The 12,484-nt window shown below is 44.5% G+C and overlaps 1 protein-coding gene across 1 annotated transcript in view; it reads left to right on the forward strand.

Annotated features, from left to right (window-relative positions):
- Positions 1-1,892: 1,892 nt before the first annotated feature.
- Positions 1,893-12,484, forward strand: part of BFSP1 (beaded filament structural protein 1) — a 46,217-nt gene continuing 35,625 nt past the window's right edge. Inside the window, exon 1 of the mRNA XM_034766950.1 lies at positions 1,893-2,263. Coding sequence (XP_034622841.1) covers positions 1,893-2,263 — 371 coding nt within the window. The remainder of the gene's footprint in view (positions 2,264-12,484) is intronic.

Consider the following 12,484-nt stretch of genomic DNA (forward strand, 5'->3'; position numbering starts at 1 on the left):
AGGTATGAGCTGTGATCCTTTCTATTCGAGAAACTAATTTGAAAGCAAATGCATTCAGTTAACACACATGTGCACTGAAAAAAGTTGAAGTTTATAGGTTAAAGCAGGGTTCTCAAACTTCATCGCGCAATGAATTCCATGTCCATGGTGCCAGTTCTGAGTCAGTACTGTACATATGTAATTATGGTTATTATTATGCAAAAAGAAAGAGGGGACATCTACCTAAGGCTCTATGCTCCACGCAATAAAATTATGAAATCAAAATTAGGTTATCCACATAACTCCAAACTTCTCTCTCCCGAGTTCTCATTCATCTGATCTCTGTCAAAGACCCACTTCCACAGCAGCTCACAGAGGACTACGTTGCTCCATTAGGTATCCTTGTCCAGCTTAGAGAGAATGTAGATCATAGCCAACCCTTGCGGCCAGAGCTGTATGGAAATCAGTGGTCTCTTCTCTGTATTATCTTTGAAAATCAGACCCACGGTTGTTGTTTTTTGTTCAACATGTCTAAAACTCCTTGTATCATTGTTAACATGGTGCCAATGGTATGAATGATGCTTTACATGCTGTGTCAGATAAATAGCATCTTTCTCCCAACGAGCATACAAACCAAGGACCAAATTTTCAAAAGAGCTCAGCACTCAAAATTGGGGCCAGATTTTCAAGAGCCCAGCTTCTAAACTTGCATCGCAGTATTTGGCCAGACTTCCAGGGGAACGCTGGCTGTGTGGCGGGTGCTGAGCAGGTTTGAAAATCTGGCTCTTATTTAGGTGCCTAAAAGGGAGCTGAACTCTTGACAATCCGGGGCCCAGATGGGGTACATTAGAGTGAGGAAGTGAGGGCAGCCCCAAGGGATTGATCCTGTGCAGCGTAAGTGTGGAGTGCTGTGCATGTAAACACCAGGGAAATGATCAGGAGCTAAGGCTTATAATCGCAAAACCTAATTTGTTTCTTTATATGATTTAGAACCCCATTTCCAGACTTATCCTCCTCAGTTACTTCCACATGCGGGCAGCTAGATTTGCACTTAGTTGCCTGAAGCAGCTCTTAGGGTACCTCAGTGTTGATGAGGGTTCTCAGGTATACAATCTGGGCCTCTAACGTAGATGTGCCCATGTTTGAAAATCAGCCTCTGATAAAAGGATTATTGACAGAGGCCTGCTGAGACACCATCGTAGTCTCTGAATCCCTTGCTGCGATGCTGGGTGTGGTTCTGGAGCACAGAGGATAGGACAAGTCCTATTTTGCCACTGGAAAGAGAGAAAAGCATTGGAGTCAATGTCTCCATTGCTCACAGGGCAGGGCTCACTTGCACTGTCCTTCTGTACACAGCTCCCCTTTTGTTCTGGAACAATCACAAAAAACATTAGACCAGCCAAAAGGTAAACATGACTCTTGCTCATCCCCTCATGCAAAACCCTTGATTCAGCAAAAGGATTCCATACACTGTCCTCATACAAACAACCCAAGCCCAAAAAACCCAGCCACCAAATGCTTTGAACTCAAGCCTCTAAAATTGCAAAGTCTTTGTTTTGTGATCGCTTTATAGCATTCTAATCCACCCACAAAAGCTGGACGCCACTCTCTCTTTCATACTGGCCACACACAATTGCAGCTCATGGAAAGAAAGAAAACAGTCCCCCAAACTGCTGACAGCCTCTGGAAAGGCAGAGAGGAATGAGGCGGGGCTATTTGATTTTATTTAATTTGCTGGTGGCTGGCATTTAGTGCCACACACTGCCGTGGAGAGAAGTCATTGGCATTTGAGGATGGGAGGCCTAGCTTCTATTTCTCCCCCCTAAGTCCCCCAAACACATTTCCGATCCAAACTGGAGAGACAGAGACACACAGAAGAGGGGATCTTGGGCCTGCACGGCCTCCCCCAAGCCATGTATAGAAGTAGCTACCTGCGAGAAGTGCGCAAGGAGAAGTATGAACGATCTGATGCCTATGATGAGCTGCGGGGCACCTCAGACTTCAGCAGCCTGGCCCAAGCCCAGGGCCTGGAGAACCTGCAGGAGCTCAACGAGAGGTTTGCCAACTACATCAACCGGGCCCGGATGCTGGAGCAGCGCAACACTATCTTCCGTAAGCAGCTGGAGACGTTCCAGCGCACGGATGTGCTGGCTGGCTTGGAGGAGGCCTTTGCTGAGCAGATTGAGCTGAACCGCCTGCGCATCCGTGAGCTGTCTGCCGACCGGGCCAAACTGGAGCGTGAGGACAAGGATTCACAGCGCATGCTCGATGAATACCGTAACAAGTAAGCCAGCCAGAGTCAAGGGTGCTGCCCAGCTCCTCACTCTGGGTGTCTATTACCCTTACCTGTTACCACTTTCTAAGGGTGTTTATCAGTGTTAGGGCTACATACCATCTTTTATCTCTACAAGCACTTTACTCTCAAACAACGTTAATTTCACCTTGGTCTGGCTTTAGAAAGCTCTCTTAGTGAGGTGCATTTCTTTAGGGAAGGGGGGTGAGTCCCATTTCTCGTTTCAAACCTCCTCCGCCCCTGCTTTCAAATTGTGTTATTTGCTAGCTGTCCCATACTAGGCGAAGGCCTGGCTATCCTCTAATTGCCTAATGAGTCCAAAAGCCATAAGACGTGGCCCCACGGGGCCAGGATCTGTCCTGGATGTTGGTGTGTGGCTCCTATATTGACTTCGGTGTGCCCAAGAGCAGGGGCGTGTTCAAGGGGGGGGGGAAGCTGGGGTGTGGGCCCTCCCGATAATCTTCTCTGGCCCTGGGAACACGGAGGCAGGGAAGAGCGAACTCCTGCCGAGGTGCAGGGAAAAGCGAATTCCTCCGAGGCCAGGGCAGGATGGGGGAGGGGATGGAAGAGTGAGCTCCTGGAGGGATTGGGGCAGAGTGGGGGAGGAAAAAGCGAGCTCAGGCCGGGGAATTGGGGGAGGGAAGAGAGAGCTTCTGCCAGGGTGGTGGGGGCACTGAGCTTCTTCTGGGGTGTGGAGGGGGGAGAGCGAGCTCCTGGGGGGAACAGAATATGCCCCTCCAAAAAGAAGAAGAAAAGTGATGAACGTGACTAGGAGCACCCGGGAACCCCTAGGCTGCATTTCATGAGAGTACTGCTCTGGGGCACCAGTTACTCCTGCCTATTAGCAGTAGCACGGTCTTTGCAGGGAATGCATAAGTAAGCACCCTGTTAGCTTTATGAGCATCGTGCTTATGCCTGCAAGAAGCACAGTAAAAAAGGCACAACCCACTTGGGAGGCTCAGGGGCAAAGGTGACTTTTGTCTGATGTATTTTCATGTCTCTCTAGCACAAAGCCAGTTTGCTGGTTATTCTTAGATGGCTTAAATCTCTTTGAAAACTCATTCATGAGCTCTATGGGAAGACTTAGATTGTGAGGAAAAATAATTATTAATGATTTTTGCCAAGGCCCAGTCATGCAACCAATAATGCAAATTTACTCCTATGCTAAGGCTATATTTACAATGTAAGCCCTCAAAAGGGGGGTATATGGTGCCTAGTCCTTTGACCTTCTGCATAGCAGTAAATTTTACCCATTAAGGCATTAAATCTGTGTGAGATGGTTGTCCTCAAAGGCAGATAGCACCTTGAATGTCCATTCAAGGTGCTTCTTCTGTATGGGATGGTTAGGCAAGAACATCTCAACTCAGGCACTAAGATCCAGTCAGTTAGGAGCTGTAGAAGCAGAGTCCTAGACCAAACTCTGCAGATGTGCTTATTAAGGAGAGATGGTGGCCTCTCATAGCTAAGATTACAGGTTTTTTTAATATATGGAGATATCCCATCTCCTAGAACTGGAAGGGACCTTGAAAGGTCATCGAGTCCAGCCCCCTGCCTTCACTAGCAGGACCAAGTACTGATTTTGTCCCAGATCCCCAAGTGGCCCCCTCAAGGATTGAACTCACAACCCTAGGTTTAGCAGGCCAATGCTCAAACCACTGAGCTATCCCTCCCACTACAGGACAATTTATGAGACTGATTTTGATCTCGTATATAGGAGAAGAAAGAGAAAAGCAAATGCTTGTGTTTAGGGTTAAGTCAAAAATAGGGAGAATGTTACTGACCCCTCTGTAAAGTGCTTTGGGATCTCCTGATGAAAGGCACTAAAGATGAGCCAAGTATCGTTGTTATTACTAAAAAAAATGAAGTAAATCAAGAACTTTTTCAAACTGAAATAATGTTAAATGTCTCCATTTTGATTCCCCTCCCATCCCCCAGTGCCTAATGCTTCCTCCTAGCCCTGTCTCCTAGTTTTTGAATACATTGGGAGGTAGATTGGATCTATTCTTAGCTATTAGTGATATGAAAAATTTACTATGAAAAGTATGTTGGCTTTATTATACATACAATAGCTTGTATTTTATAATATTTAAACATATATGTTAATTGTATTTTCAGATTCATAAAGTTCTCCCTTAGTAGGGTCTATGGGGGTCTTGGACTATCTGGGCTTGGTTCTGCAGTCCCTGTTCACATTGAATAGCACTTAGACTCAGGAGTAGTCTTGTTGAGATCACTAGAAATACTCACGTGAGTACATGCTGCCCATTGTAAGGAATGCGGCAGTGCGCCCTCCTTTTTGTGTCTCTCTTTCTGGGCTAGAGATCCTTGAGTAACTACGCTGATTGCTTCTGTCCTTCTGCCTCGGATCCTCTGGATTTAGTTGCTACCTGCATGCCGTGAGTGGTCACCATGAGCCACTAGAGAACTACAATTCAATGCTCCAGCAGAAAATACCAGAGCCCAGGAAAGAAAAAATTAGCAGATGAAGGACATGATAGGCACTAATTCCTTCTGACAAACTGGGAAAGAATTTAAGCCAAATAAGCAAACAGATATCCCAACAATATAGATTTGCAAAAATCGAGGCATAGTGCTTCTGGGATTTCTATAAAGGAATCCAACCTGGGTAGTTGACACAAGAACAAAACAGCATCACTAGAGAAAAACAGTTGCACTTGAAGACATCATTAGAAACTACCTTCCCTCCTGGTCCTCCCTTAACAATACAGGAACAAGAAGAATCCGTTCAGAAACTCATACCTATGTAGCCCAAATAGAGCAATAGATTCAGACTGGGTTGCATTACAGGAAAAAGCGCTGTATTCCATTTACACGCTAAAGAATATAATCACTCCTCAAGATCAACATCTTTAGCTTCCTGATCCTCAGAGCAAATAAATCTGCCCAAAGCCACAAAGTACTCCAGATTTTAATCTGATATCTAGAATACCAGTATACAGGTCACTGGGAAGAACCAATTTAAAAAAGCAGCTATCTAGGCTGCTACAGAACTATGAGGCCATCAGACTAGCTAACTACAGTGAAATGTGCAAAATGGAAACTGACTCTCCTTGAATACAGAATGTGACCATAAACTAGAGATCAAAATAGGGAGGCAGAAACCCAGAGAGGAGTGACTGTGCAACCATTGTGACAGAGAGTGACAACATAAGAATGGTCACACTGGGTCAGACCAATGGTCCATCTAGCCCAGTATCCTGTCTTCCAGCAGTGGTCCGTGCAAGGAGCTTCAGAGGGAAGGAACAGTACTGGGCAATGATCAAGTAATCCATCCCCTGCCATCCAGTCCCAGTTTCTGGCAGGCAGAGGTTTAGGGACACTCCGAAGGATGGAGTTGTGTCCCTGACCATCTTGGCTAATAGCCATGGATTGACTTATCCTCCATGAATTTATCTAATTCTTTTTTTAATCCAATTATACTGTTGGCCTTCACAACATCCTCTGGGAATGAATAAATCCCACAGGTTGACTGTGCATTGTGTGAAGAAGTTGTGCGTTGTATGAAGAAGTACTTCCTTATGTTAGTTTTAAACCTTCTGCCTATAAATTTCATTGTGCTATGTGAAGGGGTAAATAACACTTGCGTATTCATTTTCTCCATACCATTCAGAATTTTATAGGCGTCTATCCTATCCCCATTGGTTGTCTCTTTTATAAGATGAACAGTCTCAGTCTTTTTAATCTCTCCTCATAAGGAAGCTGTTCCATGCCCCTAAACATTTTTGTTACCCTTCTCTGAGCCTTTTCCAATTCTAATATATATTTTTTTAAAGATGGAGTGACCAAAACTGCATATAGTATTCAAGGTGTTGTCATACCATGAATTTATATAGTAGCACCATCATATTTTCTGTCTTACTATTTATCCCTTTCCTAATGGTTCCTAACGTTATGTTAGTTTTTTTGACTTTTGCTGCACATTGAGTGAATATGAGACAGAGAGGCACTCTGCTCCAAGGTGCAAAGTATGAAGGTGTATGAGGAAGACAGTTCCTAAACTGCCAGGAATCATGAAAAATCTCTCCTCAAAAAGCAATAAAGAAAATCGGTCCCTAACCCTGGGAGAAAGGAGGGAAATGATAGAGATGGCAGCATGCTCATGTAGCCCCCTGGAATGGACACTGCTGACAAATGGGAGCATGGAGCTAGCCTGAGTGAATTGTACCTACCTCTGACAGATATTTCAGGGGTCTGTCTGGTTTTGGTTTGTTTTTTACTCTTGTATAGCTTTTCAGGCCAATGGAGTCTCACTGAGCTGAATTGTGTACTGTCTTAGTTGCTCTATGTTTGGTTTCTACGGGCTGGACTGTCCAGTCACCGATGTTTTTCTACCACACCCACTAATGGTACCCACAACTTAAAAATGTTTTATGTCACTTTTTTGCAGTATAGAATACTTCTTTCTGTGACCAAAAATAACTGCTACAACTTGCACATTTTATTACCTATTTTCAAATATACCACCTACCCCTCCCCTGCCTCTTACAAATACAAAGATTTTAGCATGCTGGCACTCAAACACACACACTGAATTTATCCTATTGACTTGCATCATTAGCTAGACCAGTGGTTTTCAACCTTTTTTTCATTTCTGGACCCTTAAAAATTTTTGAATAGAGGCAGGGCCGGCTCCAGGGTTTTTGCCGCCCCAAGCAGCAAAAAAAAAAAAAAAAAAAAAGCCGTGATCGCGATCTGCGGCACTTCGGAGGCAGCTCTACCACCACCGCTTCGTTCTTCGGTGGCAACTCAGTGGCAGGTCCTTCGCTTCGAGAGGGAGTGAGGGACCCGCCGCTGAATTGCCGCCCAAGAGCTGGACATGCCGCTCCTCTATGTTGGCCGCCCCAAGCACCTGCTTGCTGAGCTGGTGCCTGAAGCCGGCTCTGAATAGTGGTGAAGACCCCTTTGGAAATCTTAGACATAGTCTGTAGACCACATGTTCCATGGTAACCACAACCTTTCGCAGACCCCTTAGACATAGTCTGAGGATGTCCAGGGGTCTGCGGACTTCAGGTTGAAAAACCTCTGAGCTAGATCACATGTCCTTCTGAAGTTACATTTTAAATGCACTAGGGCTGCTACACTATTTGCAGAATTAATCCTGATGAACCGCTAAAAGCAGATCTTACATTCAAATTCATTTTTTGCTCATCTTTAATGGGATTCACATTTCTTTATATTAGCATGAATAATTCAGACTCTGTGTCAATGGATAATGACTTCTTTCTCTAGAACTCACTTAAGTATTCCTGGGGACTGCCTACCACAGCTTGCAATATCGTGTTGCTAATTATGTTAATTGTATTAAGTATAATTATCATAGCAGTATTATATTTTGCATGTGGGAAGGCTGAAAATATAGAGACTATTTCTCTCTCTCTCTCCATGGTATCCAGAAAGTTATTACAAACTAGATTATTTTAATGTCAATGTCTAAGCATAAGTAATTTTTAACTGAAAAAAAATTAAAAGTTTACTCATTAAAACAGTGTTTCATTTAAAATATATCCAAAGAGAGAACTCCTGGGGTTTGTGCGTAGTGTAACTCCCTGGAAATTGCTAGATATAAAGCTGGACACTGGATTCCTCAATAATTCTTCATAACAATTTTTGTTATGATCAAATCTAATTGATATTCCTCCCAAACTGGACCCCTGTTGTGAAGCCAGGGTGACCGTGTAACCGGTAATCAGAGGTACGGGGCACAACTCTAGTAGCACAACAGCTGGAATGTGTGAGATAAGAAGCGCTCCATAGTCAGTAACCATCTGCAAAGCCGCTTTCCAAACCTCATCTGCAGAAGCAAGTGCTTTTGGCTTGCTCAGAGTGAAAAGTGGCCAGGGCGTATGGCATTGCTTAATGCTTTACTGCAAGGTGCTCAGCTTCTTTGGTGATGAGCTCAGTAAAATAACCTGAGTAGACTAGAACAGGACAGTCAACATGTCTCAGCTCCAGTCTTCTTACTCCCCTGTTACCTATGACTTGTTTGATGTACATACATGGTGACTGGATCCATCAAATGCATCAGGCACTGGACAGCAGTGAGCCTTAGTAAGAGGTTGGAGGAGGTGGCTGTACATGTCTTCAAAATGTCATCCAGCTAAACAGTCCCAGACCATCCTGTACACATTCTGCTGCCCTCAACATCCACTGACCCATGGTAACCCTAACAGCCTCTCAATGCAAGAGAGCAAGGGGTTCACTGATTTTTTGGTAGTATGTTTCAGCTGGCCTGACCAGTTCAGTCTACCCCAACTCACTAATTTCATAAGCTGTATCTAACGGTGTTATGTAAGATATCAACAGAAAGCTAATGACATACTGGTCATTAATATTAGTGTGTGGCATATGTATGGAGGACAACTTTCAAATTATAAACATATTAGAAATAATGTTATCAAAGTACGTCTGACAGGCAGGGCTAGACAAAGGAATGTAGTTCTGCCACCTGGAAGATATTTCCAAGGTACATTAAGAGACAATGGGCACGCAAATTCCATAGATGGTCAGCAGGACCATCAAGACAGTAGGGAGAGGAGATTGCAGGAAACAGATAAATTTGCATTTCGCAAACTCTAGAGCGGGAAGAAGCCAGCATGAAACTCCCTACACCAAGAGACTCTGTCGCTTTCCTCATAGCTTGAATGAATGTTACTTTGAGGGGGGGAACCTTCAGAAGAATCCATTTAAAGATTCACTGGACTACAAAGGAACGAACAGAGAACCCCAAGTTATATTTCACCTATGAAGACAAAGAAATTGAGCACTTTGGACTTTGTGGGAGATCCCTGACTTGAGAGGTTGGTCAGCCATCTTGCTGGAAGGTAGATTGGTAAGAAAACTATCATGAACAAAGGCTGTAGCCTGTTTTGTTAAGTCTTCGCATTTTTCTCTCTTGTTTGCTAACTTTGTCCTTTATACGTGAACTCATTTATAATCCTATCTCCTTTTGTTAGTAAACTTGTTTTACTTTTAATCTAAACCAGGCAGTGCTTTGTTTGGTTTAAAGCGAATGTTAATTCTGGTTAATGTGGCAAACTGTTGGGTATTGTGTCTTTAAAGGAACGAATGAACCTTAGTATCTGTCTGAATGGTCCAGGAGAGAGCTGGACATTGCAGATCACATGGTTTGGGGAAAATTCCGGACTGGGGGGTGATGGGTCATTTTGCCAGGTGTAATCAAGGCTGCTGGAGTCTAGAGAGGGACAGTGTGTAACAAGCAGGCTGCTGGAATCAGAATTGCTGAATCAGAGCTGTTTAAAGACATTCAAGTGCATGGTTGTATGCTGGCTGGAAGCATCCAGACAGAGCCACAACAGCAAAGCATTCTAAGGCAGTCAAGTTACAGGAGAGGCAGTAACACCACCCCTCAGGGGGTCTATATTGCACCCCAAAACGTGACACCACCTAGAAGAGGGATGCCTTTGCACACGACACATAATTAGGGCCCTACCAAATTCACGGCCATGAGAAACACGTCATGGACCATGAAATCTGGCCTCCTCCCATGAAATCTGGTCTTTTGTGTGTGTTTACCCTATGCTATACAGATATCACGGTGGAGATCAGCATTTCTCAAACTGGGGGTCCTGACCCAAAAGGGAGTTGCAGGGAGGTTGCAAGGTTATTTTAGGGGGGGTACAGTATTGCCACCCTTACTTCTGCACTGCCTTCAGAGCTGGGCGGCTGGAAAGTGATGGCTGTTGGCCAGGTACCCAGCTCTGAATGCAGCACCCCACCAGCAGCAGCACAGAAGTAAGGGTGGCAATACCATATCATGCCACCCTTCCTTGTGCACTGCTACCTTCAGAGCGGGGTGGCCAGAGAGTGGCGGCTGCTGAGTGAAGGCCCAGTTCTGCAGGCAGTAGCACAGAAGTAAGGGTGGCAATACCACATACCATGCCATCCTGACTTCTGCGCTGCTGGCGGCCGCCTCTGCCTCTCCCAGCCAGCAGCCACTGCTCTCCAGCTGCCTAGCTCTGAAGGCAGCACCACTGCCAGCAGCAGTGCAGAAGGAAGGGTAGCAGTACCGCAACCCCCTACAATAACCTTGTGACCCCCCCCCCAACTCCTTTTTGGGTCAGGACCCCTGCAATTACAACACTGTGGAATTTCAGATTTAAATAGCTGAAATGATGAAATTTACTATTTTTAAAATCCTATGACCGTGAAATTGACCCAAGTGGACCATGAATTTGGTAGGACCCTACCAAAAGGGGCAGCATAGCAGTGACACTACTTCATTGAGAGTGGTGTATAGTAAGAACTAAATAAGGAAGATTTTGGGATTGGGCTCATTGTTCTTGTTAATACAAGTAGTAGTCAGTACCTCAGAGATAAGCAGTATAAGCTATGTCATGTATATTCTTAGTCTGCCAATCATAGGTACTGTGAGACGAAATGCAAGTATTTTAGGCTTGTGCATCATCCTGGTAGGACTTGCATTCCATAGTTTGTCTTTTCTTTGGCAGAGGTATCTATGGGGAAGAAGGATTTACCAGCCAAAGCATTGCTGTTTCTATTGAGAAAAGGTTAGTGAAAGTACATGTCTCCTCCATTGTGCCATAAGGAGACAAGACATGGGGTCATCCTGACCTCCTGTACATCAGAGTTTCTCTGCTGCGCATCCTTTACTGAAAATGTTTTGTCTCCAGCTCTGGCAAGCTTCATCCCAGGTACCTTCATCTTCATCTTCCTTGCTGATTTTAATATTCTTGGAGTGAGTCAGGGGAGAGGCAGCTTTTAGGTATCTAACGTTGAAGACCAGGACCATGAATTGAATCCAGCACTGAGTGGCTGAATGCTGAGTAATGCTGGGATGTTTTCTTGTCTACTGTTCTGCTTAGGAGACAAGATGCTGCATTTTGAGCCACACTCAACTACTAGAAGCCTCCCAGTGTCCGTGCCAGGGAGAGAACATGGCTGTAGTACAGCCTTGAATAACAAAGATGTGGATCATTGTGGCTAGGTCTACATCTGTGAGGAACAGGTTCACTCTACTTGTCCACTGCAGAAGGGAATAGATATTTCTAGCCACTGCTGAAGCCTGGCATTTCAGAAGTGGAGACAAGTCCAGTTATAACTCCTAAACTGTACATGTCCCTCACATTCAATAGGCAGATGCCATCAGCTAATGGGAGTGCTCACGGATTCTGCTAAATATCTGAACTCTGGGGTACAGTGGCAGAATTCCCATATCGGTAGCTCTCTGACAGCTGAAAGAGGAAAGCAGTGTGGTGGTGGAACTTTTAAAGGTCTGCTCTAGCTTACTTGAATCAGGCAGCTTCTTCAAAGGACACCTACTAGCTTTTCCCTATTACTATGGCAACTAATACCCTATATGCAGCAACACAAGTGAAGCAGCACCCCCTCCATTGCTGACTTCTTCTGCTTGCTCCTTGGCAGCAGACAAGGCATGAAGGACATTGTCCTGTCCACTGTCCAGCCCTGGATCCACACTGCCAGCTAAGGATCACATTTATATCAGGAATAAGGATCTCAGTATCTTTATCTGCTTTATGAGGGTCAAAAGATGACTTTGCAGACCTTGGCCTTCAGCTCGTCCGTTTCAGGCCCTCACATACGTACCATATCAGCACGGGTACACCAGTCAGTCTGTCCCCTGACTGGCTTGCCCTTTCGCCGTTCAAGATTTTCAAAAGTGACTAGAGATTTTGAGTGTCACAATTTCTGGGTGCCCAACTGAAGGCAACTTAAAGGGGCCTGTTTTCAGAAAGCACTGATTTCCCACCCTCTGAAAATCAGATCCCTTTAAGGTGGTCTCCAGTTGGGCACCAAAAAATGGCATAGAAAATACTAGTCACTTTGAAAATCTTGGTTAGCATGTGATTTGTTCACCTTTGGGGATAGTCAACTGGTCATTGCACTTCTTCAGCATAGTTTCCCATGTATTTTTTTATTGATGCACATTTTTTGCATGATTGGGCTCCACAATAGAAGAAACAGCTAGAGAGAAAGAGAATAGAATAGAATTTTGTTTTATATCGCGCCTTTCTTATGGGAAATGTACTAATGAGCTTTATAAGGCAACAAATACCATAAGATCCCAGCAGTATAGCAAGTGTATAAAGCCAGTGCAGTAACCATGCATTTAAACATGTGATGTGTATGTGTGAAAGACATTTTCAGAAGTTGCAAAGATCTCTTAGTGTACAGAGAAGAGCAGAACAGAAT

This window comes from Trachemys scripta, chromosome 3 (genome assembly GCF_013100865.1).
Source record: "Trachemys scripta elegans isolate TJP31775 chromosome 3, CAS_Tse_1.0, whole genome shotgun sequence".
Classification (NCBI taxonomy): domain Eukaryota; kingdom Metazoa; phylum Chordata; order Testudines; family Emydidae; genus Trachemys; species Trachemys scripta.